This window comes from Hyaena hyaena, unplaced genomic scaffold (genome assembly GCF_003009895.1).
Source record: "Hyaena hyaena isolate Hyena2069 unplaced genomic scaffold, ASM300989v1 scaffold_202, whole genome shotgun sequence".
Lineage (NCBI taxonomy): Eukaryota > Metazoa > Chordata > Mammalia > Carnivora > Hyaenidae > Hyaena > Hyaena hyaena.
In genome coordinates this window covers 11,528-35,525 of record NW_024080832.1, presented here as the reverse complement: position 1 = coordinate 35,525, position 23,998 = coordinate 11,528, and the positions used below count along the sequence as shown (strand labels likewise).

Genomic DNA, 23,998 nt, shown 5'->3' with positions numbered 1-23,998 from the left:
TTGCTTTGCTACCATGGGCAAGTCACTTTTCCATGGACCAGTCCATTTTCAAATGACAGGATTAAATTATCTCTGGGCCTTTTACAGCTCTAACCTATGATTCAAAATCCCTAAATTAAGTTGGCTCTAAGTTAGAGAACAATACCATCTCACTAAGCCCTGAGCCCCATGTTAATTAATCTGACCAATAATGGTTGTATCCATCCCCTTCTGGCTTGTTCCTAGCCACCTGGCTCAAAGGGATTTTCATTTGGATTGGGGGAACGGAGAGTAATGTAGGTGGGTTAGGAAAACCTTCTTTTATATTTCAGGTTACAATCATTACCTCTGGGACCGTGGTGGCCGAAGACTCTAGTGTAGCATCCCTTCATCACCAACAGGTGGCACTGCTGGCCACAGCCAATGGAACACACATTGCCGTGCAGGTGGGTGTAGAGGTCCCATACCCTGAGAAAGGAATAGGATGGGATGGAAGTGAATGAGATGGAGATGTTGAAGAGAAGGGCATTCGGCTCAAAGAGAGCTTATTTCAGAAGATAAATCCCTTTCTGCGTACATCTACACACCTGTCTCAGGCTCTTTCTTGACTGAAGCAGAGTGGTGAAGGCCCCTCTGGCCTACAGAATAATTTCAGTGGAAACACGCGTGGTGGTCTAAACCCTTCATCTCTTGGTGTGTCCGTTTCTTCATCAGGAAAATAAGCGGGGCTAAAGTAGATGATGACTAAGGTCCCCTCCATCCTGTCATCCCCTTCTGTGACCAGGGCCAACTCTGACCGTGGACCATTCTGGCCACGCCTGGCCACGCCTAGCCTACTAGGACTCTTTGTCAGTGAACTTCCTGTTAACTGGGGCCCTACTAACTGCTCAGGATGTGGCACTAGATGGATGGAGGGGATTCAGAAAAGTAGACCACGTACTTAATAGCACTAGACTCTAGTGGGAAGTGTCTCACTTTCTCCTTCCTTCTCTACCCCCTTCTCCACAGCTGGAGGAGCAACAGACCTTAGAGGAGGCCATCAGCGTGGCTACCGCTGCCATGCAGCAAGGGGCCGTCACCTTGGAGGCGACAGAGTCCGAGAACGGCTGCTGAGTCCCAGGGGGCTGGGTCCCACACTGTGTTGGAGAAGGTGCCATGCCACACAGGCATCCTTGCTTCCAAGGGCCCAGGCTGTGGCTGACACACAGAAGGTGGCCACACAGGTCTCCAGGGTGAGAAGGAGACAGGAAGACAGCCTCACAGAAGGGTCTGGGGGCCCTGCCCAAGAGGAAGTCCAGACAGCTGGAATCGGGGGAGTGTGTCATCCTCAGGAGCTAAAGAGGACGAGCTGATCACCGGGCTGCACTGGGGCATCCTCCCCTCAGAATCAGCTGGGTGCCACTCTCCTTCCTCCAGAGAGCACCTTTCCTACCCTCAGTCTACTCCCCTTCTCAGGTGGCAATTGGGACTGCTGTGCGGACTGGTCCTATATTCTGACTGGTCACTGCCCACCAGGGGAAGGGGCAGACAGCTCTTCAGCCCAGTAGGGGCAGAGCAGGCCCAGCCCTGCTCCTCCCAGCAATAACCACCTCCCTGAGGCCTGCCAGGATGCCTGGCCACTTGGCAGCAGGGACTTCCTGCCACTGTAGTCAGAATTGCTCAGGGGCCTGTGGCTGGAGAAAAGGTGCCCAGCCCCACCCACCCCCGGCTGCCCCTGTCCTGTCTGTGGCAGAGAGGCAGGGAGTGGCCTTGTACATACTGGGGATTGGGTTTCATTTGTTTGGTTTGGTTTTTTAAAATTCCATTTTGATATTTTTTTTTTCCTGCTCTGGTTGGTGGTGGCAAATGGGTGAATGAGTATTTAATAAAAGTTCCAAGTTTCCACCTGGGTCCCTCCCTCCCTCCTTTCAGCTTTGGGCCCTGGTTCCAGGGCTGGTCAAATCAGGCTCTTAGCCCTGTGTCCCTGGCACAACCCCATTGAGCCTCAGTGCCAGACCGGTGGGCCTGGCCCACCAGGGGCACAGGTGAGAGGAGGCCTGGATGTAGGAAAGAAAAAGCCCTGAGCAGCTGTGAGTGACTTCCTGCCCACAAATGAGCAGGTGGGCTGCTGGCGGCCAAAGAGCACCAGTAGGACCACTGCTGCCAGGCTCTGGTCGGCTCTCCGGCATTAGCATGGCTGACTGGGGGGAGTTCTGGTTTTTTGTACCTTCCCTCGTGTGCTAGAGAGCCCTTCTAGGCCTGACCACCTCCATATCCACACACTGCACGTGGTCAGCTGCTCCAAGTGGGCAAAGCCCCGCATTGGCGTGGGGGTAGGAGGTGCCTTTGCCAAGATGACTCGGCTGCTCTGGTGCTGAAGCCACAGCTCTGGGGATGCCCACCAAGGTGTCTCAGATCGTGCTGTGGAATCCCAAAGCCACTGCTGGCCCCTAGTGAGAAGTGTGTTGATAGACCAGCCCAGCCCTGGTGAGAAGGGAGGGATGCAGGAGAAGAGACCTGATGGAAAGAAGTCTTTGGGTTCACTCCTCCTGCATGGCAGCATCGCAGGGACTGGGGGTGCCTCTTTGCCTCTCTCCACGGTGATGGCTGTGCCCAGGTCCCTTCCTGCCACCTGGGAATGAAACATTCTCCCCCAGCCTAGGAATCCATCCTCTCCTGGGATGCCTAGCAAGCTTGTTTTGACTCTTGCTACTGGCTTTTTGGAAGCAGAGGCACGCCTTCAGGAAGGAGGGGTGGCACTGTTATCTGAGCAGGCTTCTTCAACATCCATGATTGCTTTTCTCGCAGGGAGTGTGTCCCAGCCCCCCCTCCCCCCAACACATACACACATGCAAGGCTCACCCATGTGTGCTTCAGAAATGCTGCAGTCTTCAAGGCCAGTGGGCCCCAGAGTGGGCAGTGCTCTGAGCTGAGGCCTTTGAGAGCCAAAGCACAGAGGATGGGGAGGCAACAAAGTCATGTGCCAAGTCCGCCAAACCTGGAGAGGTGCCCTGGCCCAGTTCCTCCGCCAACTTTGTGTTGTTGCCTTCGTTTTCTTCCTCCTGGGAGGAGCCCCACCACCACAGTGATGTTAGGTGGCCCTAAAAAACATGCTTTATCCAGGACCTGCTCTGCCTCGCATCCATCCCCAGACCTGACAACTCTGTGAGGTTGGGTACTTTTTCTGTTTTACTTTGACGAAGTTGCTCAAGGAGGTTAACTAACTCATCTAAGGCCTCCTGCCTGGTAAGTGTGGAATTGAGACAGGATACCCCCTAACACCACCCTTCTACAGTCAGGGGGACTTGCTTTTGCCCCCTCAGCAAGCTGCCTCTGGGAGCGCAGGAAGCCCCAGAAGGTTCTGGAGCTGAGGAGGCTTCTGAACGGCCTCATGCCCAGGGAGCTGCACTGAACAGAACCAGAGCTCTGGTCTTCCAGGGTCTGGTGCCGAGGTCCCTTGCAGAGAGTGGGGCCCCTGAGCACTGCTAGAGCAGCAGTCTGGGTCCTGCCAGCACGGGAGCCCCATGCGAGCAGGCAGGTGGAGCTCTTGCTCCGCGCCATGGCCCCTCTGCGGTCTCTGCAGCCGTTTGCATTTCCTGAAACCGGATCTCGGTGTCGGAGCCGCCCCCGGGCCGGGCGGGCACCTCAGCCATGGCCCTGCGCAAGGAGCTGCTTAAGTCCATCTGGTACGCTTTCACCGCACTGGACGTGGAGAAGAGCGGCAAGGTCTCCAAGTCCCAGCTCAAGGTGAGGAGCACCCAGGGCCCAGGGGAGGCCGGCAGATATGCCTCATCAGCCCCTGCAGCCCAGGAGCCAGGCATGAAGGCTGTGCTGCTCCCCGGGCACTCAGCCATCCAGAGGCCCAGGCCTGGGAAGGGGGGGCAGTACTGGGTAAGCTGGACAATGGAGCCTGGTAGATGCTGCTGCCCACATTCTGAGGCCCCAGGGAGGTTATATGCAGAGCTTTTGCCCAGAGCCCTGCCCCCCAACTCTCGGGAGGGTGGAGGTGGCATCATTCGGTTTTGAAGGCCAACAGGCCAGGCGATATCCCATACTCCGTGTGTTGAGCACACGTCTCCCCAGAGTGAGGCTTGGGCATGCACCCTACTCCTTCCTGCTGCTTCCTCCTGGCTTTGAAGAGAGACAGTTAACTAGTAGTTGTCAGTCACTTCCTCCCGGAGCAGAGAGAGAGGCTTAAAGAGCCTCTCCCTGTTCCAAACCAGGCCGACTTGGTCACCTTTGGCAGAGAACAGCTCCTCTGAACCCCGTCTCCCAGGTTCAACAGCACTGGCAAGGGGCAAGGACAGAAACGCTGTTCCGCTGCTGCCCAGCTCACCCCCCTCCTCCCACACACCAGGTTGAGAAACTGTTCCCTTGGCGGTGGGACCTTGGGACCTCAGGTAGGGAGGGGGTGGAATCTGAGCCCAGGAAGAGCTCCATCAGTGGTTGTCCTACGTATGGCTCAGTACTTGGTCCTAGACAATTCCTGGGAGACCAAAAAGTTTCTCTCCTTCCTTCCTCTAGTCCTAGCTTAGTGAGGCCTTCTCCACTCTAGGTAGTGGGAAAAGCAAGGCTCTAGACCACTGGAACCAGGGAACACTGGGAGATCTGGGAGATAGGAACAGGGTAAGCCTCAGCTCTCTGTGACCTGTCTTAAGGGATCGTTCATTCAGTTCACATGTTTACTGAGCAACTATGTGCCTGGCATGAAGCTAGGCCCCAAATTTCTGGTGTCCCTCTGGATGCCCCCAAAGGTGAAATGTAGCCTCGAGGAAACCACCATTCTTAATGATTAAGGTCAGAGGTGCCTGAAAACCTGGGAGAGATGAATGGGGCAGGATAGGCACTATGCCCTACCCCCATTCCAACCCCCTACTTTGCTGAACTTTAATGCAATAAACTTGGGTGTCCCAAACGGGTCCTATCCCACAATCTACCCTTTAGCCAGACTTATGAGCATCCAAAAAAATGATTCTTGATTCCCCCAGGAAAGATAGTCCATTACTACCTTTGATCATCCGGGAGGATTCCTCAACAGGCAGGTTCTTCCTTACATTCTATTTAAATCCTTTTATTGCAGATCATGTCACCTTGGGGGGTGGGGGGGGGGAAGCTTCAGTATAGACAGGAGAAAAGTAGATCATCCAAAATCCATTCCTGGATTTTGCCCTACATCCACCTCCCACTCTCTGTAATATTTTATAGAAACAATCTCAACCTCCATAGTTTGTTGTCTCCAAGATACCATTTTCTGCCTCTCCATTACCTATATAGCTCCTATAACCTCTCCAGGCTATCTATGGAAGGTACAGCCTCAGGTGGGTCCCCTTTTCCTGGCCATTAGCCAATAAGGCTTCCTACCTTGACCTTTTCTTGGCCCCTGGCTGGACCAATGCCCACACCCCATCCCCACAGGTTGGGTGTTTGCAGGGAAAGTTATATTAGGAGCTTACACTGTCTGTATCCCATCACAGCTCAGATTGAGCCCACTGCCAGCAGCCTTTGGCCACACAGAATCAAAGGTAGATTTCTCCCACATGCAACAGAAACCGTGTCCACTCGGGGAACCTGTGCTAGTGGTGAGAGCCTTGGGCCGGGTGGTGGGTGGATCACAAGTGGTAAGGCCCACCTCACACAAGAGAAAGATAGGAAAGGCAGGTTTTTTTCCAAGACCGTAGTGGTGGATACTGGAATAGGAGGAAGTAGTGATAGTGTTGGGGGTGGGGATGCCGGAAAGGCAAAGGAGCAATAGGGAAGTGGTCAGAAGCCGGAGGAAGGAGCAGATGAGAGATATACCAGTGGGGCCAACCCCACCCCTGAAAAGACTTGGGAAAGAAGGGAAAAGGTCTTGGAATTAATCTGTCCTCGCTGACACTGTCCCTGACCTTGGGGTCCTCAGTTGGGACCAGGCCAGAGAACTGAACCAGCCCAGCAAGCTGTGCCTGTCTGTGACAGTCACCACTCCCCTGATGTGTGGGAGAAGGGCTGCCACTGGCTGTCAGCAAGCCCTCTGAGAATCACCCAAGGAGTCAGGATTGTTTTCTCTGGAGAAGAGAAGGCTTGGAGGACAGCAGATGAGCCTTCCTCTCTCTGAATTCTTGTAGAAAGTACAATGGCCTTTGTCCAGTTGAGATGATGAAAGAACAATTAGCCGATATGAATGGCACCGCTGCCCAGGATGGACTTAGATTGAGCACAAAATTTCCCAGGAGTTGAGGCCTCCTCTTCCCCAGGGGAGCAGCCTTGGTTCTTAGCCGAGCAGGGGATTAGCTGAGAACTGGGGGCGAGGGCCTGAGACTGGGGATGTGGATGGAGCAGCAAGTCTCTGGCTCGATGAGATCTTAGGAGGCAGCAGGCCTACTCCTTCCTCTTGACCATCAAGAGCTGCAGTCTTCCCCATTTGGCTCTTTTAGGTCTTCCAGGCTTAAGGCTCCGCCTCAGGAGAGGGACAGCAGCCTTCTTCTCTGTGGAGGGGAGGTTAAGCACAACTCCAGGCCAGGAATCTTTTGGCTGGGATCTTCAGCAGTTTTGTCCTGACCCCTACCCGCTGCTGGTCTCCCCAGCCTAGGATGGCAGCCAGCGGGAGGGTGATTTCGTGGTGTGCAGAGCACTTGACCTAGAGCCACATAGGCCTGGACTTCTGCTCCCCAGCTAGGCGGCCTTGGGCAAGTGACCGCCCCATCTCTGAACTTCTAGTTTCCATCTATAACGCCAGTGGGATGAACTGGAAATCTCCAAGCTATCCAGCTAGATTACTAAAATAAAAAGGGTTTTTTTTCCTACTAAAATAAATTTTAGCAATGTGCATCAAGTAGGTGAAATTGATCCTTGATCCAGCCTCCCTTTCCCCTTTGGTGAGCCTGTCTTCCCTTTGCTGCCTGCCCTCAGCCTAGCCTTTTCTTGCTCTCAGCAGGCGCACAACTCATTCAGAGATTCTCACCTTTCTGAAATCCCCAGCGCTCCTCCCTCCTGATAGTAGTTAGACTTTAGTACCTGCTGGTTGAGAAAAATACATTCGGTGACTCTTAAAAGGATCTGTATACTTTAAAAGTATCGCCTAGCACCGAGACACATTTCAAAAACTATAGGCCATCTAGGAAAGAGATTATTATGGATTCCCAAAGCCCTCATATCTGAGTTCCTGAGTGAAGTATGGGAACTGCAAGACCGTGGGCCCTGGCACCTGCCCCATCCCCACACTTGAGATTTTAGGGAACTCACAAGCCCCTAGAGGGGAACCCATTTCCCCACATGCCTTCACAGGAAACAGTGAGTAAATGAAGCCTCTCAAAGGTCAGTGGCTGCCAACTCAGAGGTCAGAGGTTGCCTGGATTGGGGGGACGAGGCTATGAGAGTCCTCAATGAGGGAGCCTGAGTAGCAGTTTGTGAAAACTACAGACGCCTGGACCCCACCCCTGGAAACTCTGAGTCAGTAAGACTGGGCGGGCCCCAGCATATTTCAGTTTCACCAGCTCCCCAGGTGATTCTGGTGCTCAGCCAGAGCTACTGAGAGATGAAGAGTGGGGTTTTAGGGTCAGGCTTCCAGCAAGATGCTTAACCTCTCTGAGCCTTGATTCCCTCATCTGTAAAAGGAGAATAATGAGAGTCCCTGCCTCCAGGGCCGAGGATTGATTGAAATCAGCCCAGTGAGCTCCTGCGCATTCTGGCCTCCGCCCCTGCTGCCCTGCCGCCGTTTCCTTTCCAGCCTGACCCTCCCCTGGTCACACCCTCTCACCACTTCTAGCCCCAACCAGCCCCCAGGCACAGGAAGCCTGGCAGTCTGAGGTCTACCGAGCTCTCTGGGGGAGAGGCTCCGAGTCCTGAGTGTCTGGAGCCTTAATTGCTTCTGGTCCTGACACCTGACAGCTCACAGGGATCGGAGCCTCTGTCCTGGACCCCTCAGATTCTCCTGGCAAAAGATACAGGTGAGGAAGGTATGTCTCAGAGGACAGTGTGGACGAATGACCCGAAGCGAGAAACAGCTCAAAACAACGGTGTTGCTGTGTGGCAGGTTCTATCCTGGGGTGGGAGGGGTTTCGCACGGCATCTCTTTGAACCCTGTTTTTAGACATATGAAAACTGAGGCCCGGTGAGGTTAATTTGCTCAGAGAGATTCAGTCTGTGTCTGACTGACTTTTGTATTTCTCCCACGTCTTCCCATGAAGCATTTAATTTCATTCAACAGATGTTTGCTCTGTGTCTTATGTGCCCAGTCCGGTGATACAGCAGTGAATGAAACACAAATATCCCCCCGTGGTGGTGCTGCCATCCTAGTTAGAGAATACAGATGATAAAATAAGTAAAAATGTATCATGTGATGGACAATGACACATGACATTAAAGAAAGCAGAAATGGGGATGGGGGGGTTGGGGTAGAGGGCATGGGGTTATAGATTTAAATAAAGTGGTCTGGAGAAGGCCCCCTTGAGAGAGTGACATCTCCGCTAAAGACCGGAAGGAGAAGAGAGTATGTGCCATGTCTGGACCTGGAAGAAGGATGTTCTGGGCTGAAGGGATGGCAAGTGCAAAGGCCCTGAGGCAAGTGTGTGCCTGGCCTGAGGATGTCAAGGGGCCAGAGTGGCTGCAAAAAAGTGAGGAAAGCGATGAAGTCAGAGAAGGTGCAACAGGCCAGGTCATGTGGGGCCTGCGGCCTCTGGGAGGTCTTGCAGTTTTACTCTGAGAACAATGGGAAAGCATCAGAGCGTGTAAGTTAGACTTGAGGATTCAGACAAAAACATTTATCGTGTGGGAGACATGGTACTGAGCTCTGGAATTAGGCCTGAGCTTAGAGCCTTGCTGCCCTCAAGGAATGTAGAACACCCAGAAATGCTCACACAAAAAGGGAATAGCAAATGAATGTCATTATAGACCATCTTAATAACAGGGTACACAAATAACAGTGGTTAATGGCACTCTTTGTTTTTTATCTCTATGGTTTTAAACTTTTGTCATAAAAACATATGCTCTTGGTTAAAAAAAAGAACTCAGAGTGTAGAAGAATATAATTTTAAAGGAGATGAAATTTATGCAAGTAAAACATGTTACTGGTTAAAAAAAATTCAAAAGACAAATGTCAAAGATGATGAAAGTTCCTCCCCTCCCCTGGGGAAGGATGGTGAGGTGATAGCTGTTAACAGTCTGCTGAGTCTTCTAGATTTTTCCTATGTACAAATAAACACATTAGGTTGGGCCGTATGAAATTGCTGACATTTTATTGTTTCAACCTATTAACACTGTAATTTGCTATGGTTCAACCTAATCTTTGCACACATTTATTTTACAAACATTCCACTCTACAGCTTGCTTTTTTCACTAGCCAGTGTATTACACACATCTTTCCATGTGTGTTCATAAAAGCATAATAATAAAAATAACACTCAACTTTTTTTTAATGTTTTATTTATTTCTAGGAGAGAGAGAGAGACAGCGTGAGCAGGGGAGGGTCAGAGAGAGAGGGAGTCACAGACTGAAACAGGCTCTGGCAGTCAGCACAGAGCCCGATGCGGGGCTCGAACCCACGAACTGTGAGATCATGACCTAAGCGAAAGTCGGACGCTTAACCACCTAAGCCACCCAGGCGCCCCAATAACACACAACTTTCATTAAACGATGAACTTTGCACCAGGTGCTATGCTAACCTCTTCATTCTAAAAAAAACCTTTGGAAATTTGTTTATGTTAATTTATGTTGAGAGAGATAGTGTGAGTGCAGGAGGGGTTGAGAGAGAGGGAGACAGAGCATCCCAAGGAGGCTCTGTGCTGCCATCACATACCCCAATGCAGGGCTTTAACCCACCAAACCATGAGATCATGACCTGAGCCAAAACCAAGAGTCAGATATTTAACGGACTGAACCACCCAGGCACCCCTGGGAATTTTTTAAATATTTATTTTGTTTTTATTTTTATTTTTTTTAGAGAGAGAGACAGCTTGAGCAGGGGAGGGTCAGAGAGAGAGGGAGATACAGACTCTGAAATAGGCTCCAGGCTCTGAGCTGGCAGTCAGCACAGAGCCTTACGTGGGGCTCGAACCCATGAACTTTGAGATCATGACCTAAGCGAAAGTCGGACGCTTAACTTTCTAAGCCACCCAGGCGCCCCTATTTATTTTATTTTTGAGAGAGAGACAGAGCACAAGCTGGAGAGGGACCGAAAGCAAGAGACAGAGAGAGAGTTTCAAGCAGGGAGCCAGGGCTCCATCTCATGAACTGTGAGCTCATGACCTGACCTGAGCCAAAATTGAGTCGGATGCTTAACCAACTGAGGGCACCCAGGCGCCCCTAAAACACCTTTTGGAGTGGGCCCCCTTATTATTCTCACAGAGGAGATAAGGTCTTAGAGATGTTAAACCACTTGCCCATAAGCACACAAGTGGCAGACGTAAACTCTTTCCAACCACACATAGGTCCACAGCACCGTGTACCTGTCCCCCTACTGAAGGCTCCTAGCTGTTTCCAGTTCCTCATATTATGGACAGTGCTTCAGTGAACATTCTTGTACACGTAGCTCTGTTCCTTTGGGCATCTATAGGTTAGATGATTAGAAATCTGGGGGGCATGCCCAATTTTAAGTTTGATAGGTTCTTGCCCTCCAGAGTGATTAATTCACACCTCAGCAGTAGAGCATTCAATTCCTTATTTCTCCACAGCCTCTTCAGTACCAGATAGTATCAGTCAGAAGATCTATGTAAATATGTGAGATAAAGAAATTGCCCTTTTGGGGCACCTTGGTGGCTCAAGGTGGGTTAAGCGTCCAACCTCGGCTCAGGTCATGATCTCATGGCTAGTGAGTTCAAGCCCGGCACCAGGCTCTGTGTTGACAGCTTGGAGCCTGCTTCGGATTCTGGGTCTCCCTCTCTCTCTGCTCCTCCCCTGCTCGTGCTCTGTCTCTCAAAAATAAATAAACATTAAAAAAAAATTTTTTTTTAACTGCACTTTCCATGCAGGAAGAGAACTAACATTAGCTCTGTGCGGACCTAACTCTGGCACTCTCCATAATCCTTTCCATCCTCACAGCCTCTCCGCGTGACAGTTGTTATCCCATTGTTTTTATACAGTGAAACTGAGGCGTAGAGGGTGAAGGTGTATATGTACCTTCTAGCAGTTTAACAAATTCCATAGAAAGAGTAGACCTCTCTGCACTAGAGAAAGCCCAAATCGTACGGCTGATTTTCATTGGCCCAGGTTTGGTCACGTGCCCTTCCCTCAGCCAGTCACTGTGACTCTGCTGTGCCGCCCCTGCCTCTACGTCAGGACATGGTGCAGGTGGTCAATTACCACAGATGTTGAGGATGGGGGAGAGGTGCTTCTCAAAGAAAAATCAGGGCCCCATTACCAAATAAAGGTGAAGAGGGCAGAGTTCATCAGAAAGAAACGTTAAGATGTCCTCTAGAACAAGAGAAGCAAAACCAAAGATGGCACAGGAGATGGTTTGAAGAGCATGGGAACCGGTTGTGGCGGGGGACAGGGATGGCTGCCCAGAGGGGAAAAGAGAAACACCCTCTTGCTGGGCCTTCCAATTTCCCTCTGCTGAGGCGAGCCTGAGGCCCAGCAGAATACTGGGGGAAAGTGTCAATCCTTTGTTCCCACCTCCTCTCACAAGAGAATAAAGAAGTGAAGACTTGGCAAACGTGTCATCCCTGGGATGTTGCCAGCTCCTGACTCGGGACCTCATCCTAAGTTTAACTGTTGGTGGGTAGAAGCAGCCCTTATATACAGCATTTGTTGACTGCCCTCGGTGTGCAAAAGACGACATAGGGGCTGGGTGGTAGAGATGAACAGAGCATCGTCTCCAGAGTTTGCCTGGAGAAAGAGTCTCAGGGCCAGTATTTTAATAGGGAGGCAGCCTTCAGAGCCAGGGACACCTTGTTCAGGCCCCAGCTCGGCCATTTACTTCTCCAAGGCTTAGCATCTTCATCTGAAAAACAGGGTTAATTATATCTGGGTATCACAGTTGTGGATTTTAGACGTGGGGTATAGAAAGCACCTCCAATAGCAGCTGCCAGGTAGGAGGTGTGCAGTAATGACTATTTTAATCATTCCCTCTGTGATAAGTGCTATCACAGAATTACCCCGAGGTAGTTTTATTCTTTTCTGCTATTGTTCAAACTTCAGCCTCTTTGTTCTTATATCGTGGGTTTGTTAGCCAACCAGTGTTTCCCCTCCACACCACCGTGGCCACCATCCCTTCTAGGCCTTTTCCTCTGCATGTCACAGACTTTTCATGGCCCTTCTTTTAGTGCTCTCCAGCTCCCTTCCATCTTTGAAGGGCGGTGACGGGAACTGCACTTGCCTTTCCCTGAGCTAGGCACACAGCAGCCCGAACACTGAGTCTTTGATGGAAATGATGAGAAATTCAGGGCTTCTGCCCTGGTGTGACAGCCACCTCCCTGCTGATAGCCCAGTGTCCTGGGAAGCACCTGGGCTTTCGGATCTTCAGAGCTGGATTTGAATCCCAGGCTCTTGCTTACTGTGAATCCTTGGGCAAGTTATTGAGTCCCTTGAGCCTCTGTGTCCTTGTCCATAGAAAGAAGACATCCCTACCTAACCTGTAAAATGGGGACATAAACAGTTGTTATGGGGGTTAAATGAATTATGTGTAAAGTACTTCGCCCAGCGCTTAGTGCATAGTAAGGGTATAAGTTTTAGGTTTCTTTGTTTTTTGTTTTTTATTGAAGTATAATCGTCATGTAACATTATATTAGTTTCAGGCATACAACATGATGATGCGATATTTGTATATATTGTGAAATGATGACCACAATGTCTAGTTAACATCTGTCACCATATATACTTACACAACTTTTTTCTTGTAATGAGAATTTTTAAGATCTACTCAGCAACTTTCATATATGCATGAAGTATTATTAACTATAGTCTCCATGTTGTACATAACATCCTCATGACTTATTTTATAACTGGAAGTTGTACATATTGACCCCCTTCACCTACTCCACCCACCTCCCTACCCCTGTCCCTGGCAACCACCAATCTGTTTTCTGTGAGCTTGCAGGGGAGGGACTGTTTGTTTTTTAGATTCCACATATAAGTGAGATCATATGGTATATACTTTTCTCTTATTTCACTTAGCATAGTGCCCTCAAGGTCCACCCATGTTGTCGCAAATGGCAAGATTTCCTTCTTTTTTTTTTTTTTTTTTTTTTACGGCTGAATAGTATTCCATTATCTATAAATACATAAGTTTTAGTTACGATTGAATTGAATCATTGAATGTGCAGAAGACCTAGGTGGGATGGGAATGGGGACAGAGGAAGCAGTTCTCTGGGCCAGTTTTGGTTGGGGCACAGGAAGGCAAACTGCCACTCTGTCTCAGGTGCTGTCCCACAACCTGTACACGGTCCTGCACATCCCCCACGACCCTGTGGCTCTGGAGGAGCACTTCCGAGACGACGATGATGGCCCCGTGTCCAGCCAGGGATACATGCCCTACCTCAACAAGTACATCCTGGACAAGGTGGGGGCTAGCTTGAGGGGGCACCTCTAACCTTTCCCCACTCCCCAGTCTGGCCAGCACCCCAATACACTGCCACCCCAACTCCTCCCACCTATAAACTCCCGCCTCTTTCCCCACTGTCCATCCCTGCCCTTCCATCTCCGCCCTTCACCTTCCAGCCCCCTGCCCTCCCCCTGCCTCCCTTAACTCGCCCTCCATCTCCCTCACCTCTATCCCAGCCTCCACCCTTCCACCCCATGCCTGCCTAGGCTCACCCCCCATTTCCAGCTGTAACCTTTACAGAAAGCTCTCCAGCCTCCCCCAGTGCTGTGCCCCCTGCTCCTCCCAGCTCTCACTCTCTTCTCTTCTTGACTGTCCATCCCCTCCTTGGCCTCCCCTTGTTTCTCCCCTGGGCTGAGGGGCTACAGTTTCTCTGTTGGCAGAGAACTTGGGTGGGTGTGGATTGGTGGTGGGGGCGGGGGGGTGGAACCAGCTAGTTACCTGGTAAGTAGCTCAGGGATTCCTCAAGTTAGAGCCCCAACTTGGCAAGGCAGGGAACATGGGAATAGGTGACCCCAAGAAAGCTGCTAGAGGCTTGTTTGGTGGTAGAGCAGGGATGGGGCGGCCATTTGGACTGACACGCAGGCCTGGTGGCAGGTGGAGGAGGGGGCTTTTGTTAAGGAGCACTTTGATGAGCTGTGTTGGACGCTGACGGCCAAGAAGAACTATCGGGTAGACAGCAACGGGAACAGCATGCTCTCCAATGAGGATGCCTTCCGCCTCTGGTGCCTCTTCAACTTCCTGTCTGAAGACAAGTACCCTCTGATCATGGTTCCTGATGAGGTGAGGGTGATGGCAGCCCCAGGGACTGAATCACTGGGGCCAGGCCTCAGCAAAACCATGAAGGAGGCCAAGTCACCTCTGCAGTTTTCCCACAACCCCTTTCTTCTTGGTCTTCCCATGTTTGCCTGCCTGCCCCCAGCCGTCCCCAGATGCCTAGAATTGCCCGTATCAGAATAATTGTGCCATCCCCCAGGAGAACCAAAACTACACTTCCTTCAAAGCTCTGTTAACCCTCAAAGTAGGAAAATGACCTGTAGATTCTATTTACACAGAGCTGTAAATGCCTGATACCTTACTGGGCATTTAAAAATGAAAACCATTTAAGATCAAATGGCAGGATTTAAGGCACCGTAGCAGTCTGAGAAGGGTACTATATGAGAGGAAGGGAGACTTTTCTGGGATAGTTGTCCAATTACCCCAGGGGGGCAACCAAATCTGGCTCTGGTTCTGATTTTTCCTTTCCTGTCTTCTGTAATATAGGGGACGGCCCAGGGCCGACCCAACTCAGGGCTCCAGAGGGGGTATGCTGGGAGTAGAGGTCCCTACGGCCTCAACGCAAGCCCGCCCCCCCACCCCCCCGCCCAGTTCCCACCTCTCTCCCCCATCCGTTCAGCCTTCTCCTAACCTTTTGGTGGCTGTGAAGATGCCAGGGTCAATTTAGGTCTTAAGGTATAGAGGGGAGGGGTCCTCTATGTTTACAAGTCCTGGCACATCTAACTTCACTCAGATTTATCTCCTTGCTTCTGTGGGAAGGGTGAGGGAGATATCCAGTCCCTGAACTGGTGCCCCCCACCCCACTCCCAGCTGAGACCCAGGAGCCTCCAGAGCAAGAGAGTTTCCTAAGAAGCTGCTGGGGCAAGAAAGGGACATGTGTCTCTGTACACACCTGGTTTGGCATCCTTGTCAGACTCCTGTCAGGGCCAGGTGGCCCCTCATTGGCCAGAAGGCTGCTCGCTGCTGTGATCAACGTGTATGAACAAACTGCAGCAGGATGTACCCCAACCACCACTTCCTGTTCCTCTGTAGCAGGTTTCCTGTCCCTGCCCTGCTTACCCCCACCCCCAATCCCCTTGACATCTATAGGGGAAGGATCCTCTGGGTTGGGGCCTGGGCTTGGAATAAGGACTCAGATGGGATTCAGGAGATCTGAATCGAGTTCTGGCTGCCACCAACTTGCTGTATGATTTAGAACAAGTCACTTCCCCCTTTGGGCCTCGGTGTTGTCATCTGCAAAGTAAGGGTATTGGACGAGAGGGATCCTTGCACCCCCTCTGATGTGTTCTAGGACTTGCTGCCTCTGCCTGGCCCCCAGCCCTTGGCCTTCACCCTGCCCGTAATTTAAAGCATGAAGGAGTGGGACGTGGGACTGGAGGTTCGGGAGGAGAGAGGGATGACTGGATTGAGGTTGGGGCTCCAAGATCCCCTCCCAAATATACCCTGGTTTCCACCAATATTTAGTCCTCTGGCTCCTCACTCCCTGTGCCTGGTCGTCCCGTCTAGGCCCTGTGGAGCCAGAGGGGGGGCCTCCTGGACTGTCGCAGGCAACACTGCCTGGGGCAGCCACCAGGCTTCCCTTCTCCTCCAGGTGGAATACCTACTGAAGAAGGTGCTCAGCAGCATGAGCTTGGAGGTGGGCTTGGGAGAGCTGGAGGAGCTGCTGGCCCAGGAAGCCCAGGCAGCCCAGACCAGCGGAGGGCTCAGCGTCTGGCAGTTCCTGGAGCTCTTCAACTCGGGGCGCTGCCTTCGAGGTGTGGGGCGGGACACTCTCAGCATGGCCATCCACGAGGTCTACCAGGAGCTCATCCAAGATGTCCTGAAGCAGGTCAGGCCAAGCTGGGAACTGGAGGAGGACCCCCAGGTGGGGTGGGGGGTGGGAGGGTGCCAGTGAAGCCTCTGACGTGGCTCTGGCTGGCAGGGCTACCTGTGGAAGCGAGGGCACCTGAGGAGGAACTGGACAGAACGCTGGTTCCAGCTGCAGCCCAGCTGCCTCTGCTATTTTGGGAGCGAAGAGTGCAAGGAGAAACGGGGTACCATCCCACTGGACGCACAGTGCTGCGTGGAGGTGAGGGACACAGGTGAAGGGGTGAGGCATAACTCAGGGCCCAGAGGGGTGCCCACGGGGTGTAAAGGCAAGGGGGTCAGGAGGAGGGAGAACGGAGACAAGCCACAGTGACAAATTTCTGCTTAGATGAATGTAACCCAAATATACCCAGCGACCTCAAGGCCATTCTCATCCATGGCAGCACTTAAGCAAACAAACAAACAAACAAAAAAAAAAAAACCCCAAACTGCAAATACTAAAGTCACTGCTGAGTAATGTGAATTTTGCTAATGGTTTCAGAAGAGAAGGCTTATGTCTCACACTACACAGCCAATCGTTTTAGGAATCCTCTCGCAAAGTGTTTCTGCTTCACCCAACTTCCACTCCCTTTGGCAACTCTAAACCTCCCTCATCTTTCTTTTTTTTATTTTTTTTATTTTTTTAATTTCCATCCAAGTTAGGTAGCATATAGTGCAACAATGATTTCAAGAGTAGATTCCTTAATGCCCCTTACCCATTTAGCCCATCCCCCCTCCCACAATCCTTCAGTAACCCTGTTTGTTCTCCATATTTAAGAATCTCGTATGTTTTTGTCCCCCTCCCTGTTTTTATGTTATTTTTGCTTCCCTTCCTTTATGTTCATCTGTTTTGTATCTCTCTCATCTTTCCCCAGATCTCCCCTTTCCATCTCTTGGCTCTGTCCATTATTATTTTAGAGGCTTAAAACAATTATTTAAATTGCAGTAAAAAAAAGGGGGGGTGGGCATCTGGATGGGTCAGTCGATTGAGTGTCTGACTCTTGATTTCCGCTCAGGTCATGATCTCATGGTTCGTGGGTTCAAGCCCCCAGTTGGGCTCCGTGCTGGCAGTCTAGAGCCTGCTTAGGATTCTCTCTCTCTCTCCCTGTCTCTCTCTCTCTCTCTCTCTCTCTCTGCTTCCCCCTCAAAATAATTAAATAAACTTTAAAAAAGTATAGTAAGGGGCATCTGGGTGGCTCAGCTGGTTGAGCATTTGACTGCAGCACAGGTCATGATCTCAGGGCTTGTGAGTTTGAGCCCTGTGTTGGGCTCTGTGCTGACCTCAGAGCCTGGAGCCTGCTTCGGACTTGGTGTCTCCCTCTCTCTCTGCCCCTCCCCGACTCATGTTTTCTCTCTCTCTCTCACTCTCTTTCTGTCTCACTCTTTCACAAAAATCAGTAAACATTAAGGTTTTTTAAATTGTAGTAAAAATACATATATAATCATGAAATTTGTCATTTTAACCATTTTAAGTGTACAGTTCATAGCATTATGTACAATCACAATGTTGTGTAACCATTACCACTATTTCCAAAACTTTTTCATCATCCCAAACAGAAACTCTCTACCCATTAAGAAAGAACTCATCCGGGGCGCCTGGGTGGCTTAGTCGGTTAAGCGTCTGACTTTCGCTTGGGTCATGGTCTCACGGTTCGTGGGTTCGAGCCCCGCGTCGGGCTCTGTGCTGACTGCCAGCTCAGAGCCTGGAGCCTATTTCGGAGTCTGTGATTCCCTCTCTCTCTGACCCTCCCCTGCTCACGCTGTCTCTCTCTCTCTCCTAGAAATAAATAAAACATTAAAAAAAAAAAAGAAAGAAAGAACTCATCCCTCCCCCTGACCCGCCCCTGCTAACCTCTATTCTACTTTTTGTCTATAAATTTGCCTGCTGTAGGTACCTGGAATCCTATATTGGTACCCTTTGTGACTGGCTTTTTTTACTCAGCGTAATGTTCCAAGGTTCATCCATGCTATGGCATGGGTCAGAACTTCACTCCTTTTTATGGCTGAATAATATTCCATTGTGTAGACAGACCACATTTTGTTTATCTACTCCTTCTTTAACGGACAATGGGTTGTTTCTGTCTTTTTGCTACTATGAATAATGCTGGTTTGGACATCCATGCAGAAGTTTCTGGGTAGGCATATGTTTTCACTCCTCTGGGTACACACTGAGGGGTAGAATTGCTAGATCATATGGTGATGTTATGTTTAATTAAAAAAATTTTTTTTAATGATTTATTTATTTCTGAGAGAGAGAGGCAGTGTGAGCAGGGGAGGGTCAGAGAGAGAGGGAGATACAGAACATGAAGCAGGCTCCAGGCTCTGAGCTGTCGGCACAGGGCCTGACGCAGGGCTCGAACCCACGAACCGTGAGATCATGACCTGAGCCAAAGTTGGACGCTTAACAGACTGAGCCACCCAGGCGCACCCCCTCCACCCCATGTTAACTTTTTAAGGAATAAGAGCACCTGGGTGGCTCAGTTGGAATAGCCAAATTATTTTCCATCGCAGCCATACTATCTTAGATTTTCACCAGCCGCATATGTGGGTTCCCCTTTGTCTACATCCTTCTCATCAACATTTGTTATTTTACATTTTTAAAAATCATTATTATAACCATCCTAGGCTCTACCCATTTTTTGTCACATAAGGAAACAGGTGTTACTGAGGCCAGAGCATAAATCTGGGCAGAAAGCTGAGCCCCTCCCCTCCCCCCCCCACTAACAGGCAGTGTGAATTGGGCACACTCTTGGACCTGTGAGAGCCTCAGTTTCTTTTTCTGTAAAGTGGAGCCAAGAATGCCTGCCTGGCAAGGTGGTTTGGGACACGTGAAAAAATGATGCATATATAACACTAGTACAGTCTCTAGAGCATAAGAAGTTCAATATGTGGTAGCTGTTATTTTCCACTCGAATATAACTTAGGGAAGGCAGGGATTTGGTCTGTTAGGCACACCTCAGTATCCTGAATGCCTGGAACAGTGAGCCGCTGTCAGTAGACACTCCAAAATGTCTGTAGAACGAATGAATGGAGAACTTTCTCAACAGGCAGGGCTATGTGAAAATGAATGATTTGGATAGTGAGGACCCTGTCACAGGAGTTGTTCCAGAAGGATCTGCCAAAGCACTCAGTAATGGACTACATGCTAGGCCCCATGGAGAGATACCAAGATGAAAACAGCCCCACCCTACCTCCAAAGAGCAGGGGCCACAAGAGTTATGCGGACACAAGTACGCCCCTGACTAACCCCCATGCGAAGCCATCTAGGGCCCGGCAGAGTAGAAGCGGTGCCCAGGGTGGGTGGTCAGCAAGGACTGGTAGGGGATGGAGCTGGAGCGTCTATGCGGCTTGTGTGGCCCTGACCCCAGTGAGGCCAGCCTATCTGGGTCCACCTGCCCTTTCCCAGGTGCTGCCCGACCGAGAGGGGAAGCGCTGCATGTTCTGTGTGAAGACGGCCTCCCGCACGTACGAGATGAGCGCCTCAGACACGCGCCAGCGCCAGGAATGGACAGCTGGTGAGTGCTCGCGGGGTGGCTTGGGTCGCGTCCACAGTGAAAAGGGGGATGTGACACTGCCCAGCGGGAGGCCGGAGACTGACTCGAGCAACTCCTAAGGCCCCTTTCGGGAGGCGGACCGCCCCGAGGACCCCGCTGCCCCCGGATGGCCCCCTGCTGACCCCCTCCCTCTCCCGCCGCAGCCATCCAGACCGCGATCCGGCTGCAGGCGGAGGGGAAGACGTCGTTGCACAAGGACCTGAAGCAGAAGCGGCGCGAGCAGCGGGAGCAGCGGGAGCGGCGCCGGGCAGCCAAGGAGGAAGAGCTGCTGCGGCTCCAGCAGCTGCAGGAGGAGAAGGAGCGGAAGCTGCAGGAGCTGGAGCTGCTGCAGGAGGCGCAGCGCCAGGCCGAGCGCCTGTTGCAGGAGGAGGAGGAGCGCCGCCGCAGCCAGCACCGCGAGCTGCAGCAGGCGCTCGAGGGCCAGCTGCGGGAGGCGGAGCAGGTGGGGCCCGCAGCCGGCGGGGGACCGCGAGCGGAGAGATGCCGGGACTTGGCTCAGGAGCGGAGGGCCGGGGGCGGGGCCTGGGCCGGGGGCGGGGCCCGCGGGCTGATGGAGGCGGGGCTTGGAATGAGGGCCTTGGAACGGAGCCCGTGCGCCCTGCTTGGTGCTCTGAAACCGGCGTGTGGGACTCGGCCGGTGCCGGTGGGGGTGCGGGAGGAACCTGGCCTCGGGATGGCTGGAGAAGGCAGATGGGGCGGAGCTGGAGCTGAGTGCTGGAGCTGAGTGCTGTAGGTGTAGAGTGGGGCCTGGTTTGGACACCTTGGCTGGAGGCGGGGCTTGGACAGAGGAGCGGCTAAAGACCCCGCGGTTGGGGATGAGTTTGGACCAACGCTGGACTAGGCTGGACTAGACTCGATCTAAGTTAACAGTGGAACCAGTTCGGGGAACGCAGGGTGGGAGGAAGGAGGGACGAATGCGGAGGCGGACTAGGCATGTAGGTGCAATTAGATACAGGCTTTAAGAGATGTAGAGCTGGAGATAGACACCTGGAATCAATCCACCTCTGCCCCTTAGGAGCCTCATGATCTCAGGCAAGTTAGTTAGCCTCTCCGTGCCTCAATCACTTACCAGTGACATGTTGGTGCTACCAGAACTGTGCTCATAGAGGTATGGTGAGGATCAAGTGAGGAAGCACCTTGTGTTGTTGTAACAATTATTATCATTATAGTCACTCCCTTCTAGCACTAGCCCTAATTATAGTTATAATGCCTAATAGTATAACACATAATACTAATTATTAAGGCTGGTGCTAGGCAGGGGGTGACTTGAGCCCCTTCCTCTCATGTAGCATCTATTCACTGACCATTGTCTGACCTAGTGAGGCTACCGGAAAGGGGTCAGATCAGGAAACCCCAACATGAAGGAGCCCCCCCAGACCCTCACCCGGAGACAGCTGGTTGGGCCAGCCTAGCGGAGGCACGCGTGCGGCCTTCCCTGCCCCGCGCCGGCCCCCGTGCACCTGGCTCTGTGTCCCCGCGCAGGCCCGGGCCTCCATGCAGGCCGAGATGGAACTGAAGAAGGAGGAGGCTGCCCGGCAGCGGCAGCGCATCCAAGAGCTGGAGGAGATGCAGCAGAGGCTTCAGGAGGCCCTGCAACTGGAGGTGAAAGCGCGGCGGGATGAGGAGGCCGTGCGCCTGGCGCAGACCAGGTAGGACCGAGCAGGGCCCCTCCCGGCCCCCCTCCCCGACTCCCCCGCGTCCCGCCGGCCGGGCACCCGCGAGGCGCATGAGCCGTGGAGATGACACCGTGTGCGCCCGGCAGACTGCTGGAGGAGGAGGAGGACAAGCTGAAGCAGCTGCTGCAGCTGAAGGAGGAGCAGGAGCGCTACATCGAGCGCGCGCAGCAGGAGAAGCAAGAGCTGCAGCAGGAGATGGCGCTGCAGAGCCGCTCCCTGCAGCGAGCCCAGCAGCAGCTGGAGGAGGTGCGGCAGAACCGGCAGAGGGCCGACGAGGACGTGGAGGTGAGGCCCGCGGGGGCAGAGGGTGGAGGCTGGCGGGGGGAGCGCCTTAACCTGCAGGATCCCGGGCCTTCGCTGAAACCCCGACTCTGCCCCTTCCTGGCCTTGTGACCTCAGGCCGGTTGCCTGACCTTTCTGAGTTTCAAGTCCTTCTCCCGGGAAAGGGGACGGGTCACAGCGTTGTTAGGAAGACTAAATGAGACGATAGGCGGTGTCTCGTACGTAGCAGGTGCAGAGGGAACATTAGCTGCTGTTTTCACCATGATGACTGATCTGCGCAAAATGTATTCCTCCTACTCTGCCAAGCCCCTACCTTGCTGTCCCTGTAAATTGGCTCTAACCTCCCATGAAGAGGGATTATTATCGTTGTTGTTCTTCTTTTAAAATTTTTGATGTTCTTATTAATATTATTTTATTCGCTTTGTTGGCTGACATGGTCATAGGAAAAAATTTGAACACAGAAATAGGGAACATGGGAAGGGAAAGTTCCTCTGTGATTCCCTCACCCTACAACCACTGCTAATGGCTTGGGTGAGCAGGGGAGCAAGCTTTTACATTAGGTCCTACAGAGGTGGTATGGTGCGGTGGTTTAAAGCTCAACGTCGGTCCCGGGCAAGTCACTTAACCTCTTGACCTTCTTTGTTCACTTCTGCTCTGGAGGTTAACTAAAATAATAAAATACTTGGCACATCTTAGCTGCTTAATGAATGGAAACTATAATCGTGATTGGTTTTGACCCTTTGGGGACCCATGAGACCCCTGAAACCGGGAGCCAACTCTGTCCACATATATAACTCTTTATGAACATGCTGAGTTTTCCTGGGGAGATGATCACTAGCCTTTGTCAGATTCTAAGGGGCCTGCGAACCTGAAAAGGTCAAGGCACCCTGTCTAGGATGGTGTCTCTGACCCACTCCCCACTGGCCCTGTCCCCCCCAAGGCTGCCCAGAAGAAGCTGCGCCAGGCCAGCACCAACGTGAAACACTGGAATGTTCAGATGAATCGGCTCATGCATCCAATTGAGCCCGGAGGTAGGAAGGGGTAGATCCTGGAGTTTTCTCTGGAGTGGGGAGGGGGTGGGGAGGGAGAAAGGGATACTTCCAGATCTACAGAGTCCACAGGAGGTTGAAAGTCAGGAGGTTCTCCTTTACCCCAAGGGCCTGAGGCAAGGCCCCTCAACCCCTCCCCTTTGCACACACCTTTCTCCTTACTCACGTCTGCCTTTTCTCTGCTAGACAAGCGTCCCACCACCAGCAGCTCCTTCACAGGCTTCCAGCCCCTTCCACTTGCCCGACGTGACTCCTCCCTAAAGCGCCTGACCCGCTGGGGATCCCAGGGCAACAGGACCCCCTCACCCAGCAGCAGTGAGCAGCAGCTGAAGTCCCTCAATGGTGGGGAGGAGGCTCCCATCTCGGCTTCCACCCCTCAGGAAGATAAACTGGACCCATCACCGGAAAATTAGCGTCTGCTACCCCCTCCCCACCCCCAACCTCATACCCATGAGAACCTGGCCACAGCTGGCCTGTGGGTGATGCCATTCGCTGCAGAAGAGGGAGCTGAGGACCTGGTGCCAGGAGCCCAGGCCCTCCCACCATGAAACAGTCCAGAATGGAGCCTAGTTTATTTTTGGCACCAGCCCCAGGCCCCTGACCACGGAGGCTGTCTGGTTGTTGATCCTTGAGAACTTGATCCTGTGCCTTAACCCCAAGGACCCCATGCCCTGGGATGGAAAAGAGAGGAAGCAAGCAAGCAAGCCAACGGCATGTGCCCTCAGACTGCCACCAAGCTGTAGAGGCACATTTCTAAATAAAAACTGCCCTTGGAATGAATCCTTGATCAGGTCTGACATCCATCTTCCCTGCCACATCCTCTCTTCCTTCCTCAAGTCCAGGTGTAGGTCTCAGAAGGAGTGAAGTGGAGTGCAGTGGCTAGGAAAGTACACTCTGCCACTTACTAACTGGGCGACCTTGGTCAGGTTTGCTCACCTCCCTGTGTTTCAGTTCCCAAGTTGGTAAAACAGGAATAATAATAATACGCACCTTATAGGGTTGTTGTGATGATTAAGTGCTCGGCACAGGAGCAAGGACTATTATTAGTGTCACCCAAAAGTGTTTATTGAGCATCTATTCTATGCCCCACAACTTCCCTGCTGTTTAATTCTCATGGCAACCCTGAGAGGCGGGTGTTATTATTCTCATTTTACAGCTGGAGACATTGAGGCTCAGAGAGGTCAGGCAACTTGCCCAAAGGCTTCCAAACTTGCTTCTTTTCCCATATTATTGGACTCACTGACCTTGTCATCTAAGACAGAGATCTGGGAATCTAGGATACTCCCTTCCTCTCATCCCCCTCATGCAAAACCATCATGAAATGTGGTCAGCTCTGCTTTATTCTCT

At 52.0% G+C, this 23,998-nt stretch overlaps 2 protein-coding genes across 8 annotated transcripts in view; both read left to right on the top strand.

Moving 5' to 3' along the window:
- Positions 1–1,868, top strand: part of ZNF76 (zinc finger protein 76) — a 33,646-nt gene extending 31,778 nt beyond the window's left edge. For 6 of the 7 annotated variants that reach the window (XM_039241788.1, XM_039241791.1, XM_039241790.1 and 3 more), the window contains 2 exons: positions 312–425; positions 988–1,868. In XM_039241788.1, the coding sequence (XP_039097719.1) occupies positions 312–425; positions 988–1,092 (219 nt within the window). In that variant the 3' untranslated portion in view covers positions 1,093–1,868. Of the gene's footprint in view, positions 1–311; positions 426–987 lie in introns of those variants that run through there. The other variant, XM_039241793.1, reaches the window with a different exon arrangement.
- Positions 1,869–3,580: 1,712 nt separating this feature from the next.
- On the top strand, positions 3,581–23,438 carry DEF6 (DEF6 guanine nucleotide exchange factor). Its single transcript, XM_039241861.1, has 11 exons — positions 3,581–3,705; positions 13,289–13,429; positions 14,066–14,251; positions 15,837–16,073; positions 16,167–16,313; positions 19,497–19,605; positions 19,788–20,086; positions 21,127–21,293; positions 21,407–21,605; positions 22,543–22,633; positions 22,838–23,438. Exons 1-11 carry the CDS (start codon positions 3,610–3,612, stop codon positions 23,062–23,064), a joined length of 1,899 nt encoding a protein of 632 aa, XP_039097792.1. The 5' UTR covers positions 3,581–3,609; the 3' UTR covers positions 23,065–23,438.
- The last annotated feature ends 560 nt before the right edge of the window (positions 23,439–23,998 follow it).

Excerpts from the sequence above, each read along its gene's own strand:
- DEF6 (XM_039241861.1), top strand. The coding sequence starts at position 3,610 with ATGGCCCTGCGCAAGGAGCTGCTTAAGTCCATCTGGTACGCTTTCACC. Across the intron at positions 13,430-14,065 it reads ACAAGTACATCCTGGACAAG|GTGGAGGAGGGGGCTTTTGT; the intron begins GTGGGGGCTAGC and ends GCCTGGTGGCAG. Across the intron at positions 22,634-22,837 it reads GCATCCAATTGAGCCCGGAG|ACAAGCGTCCCACCACCAGC; the intron begins GTAGGAAGGGGT and ends TTTCTCTGCTAG.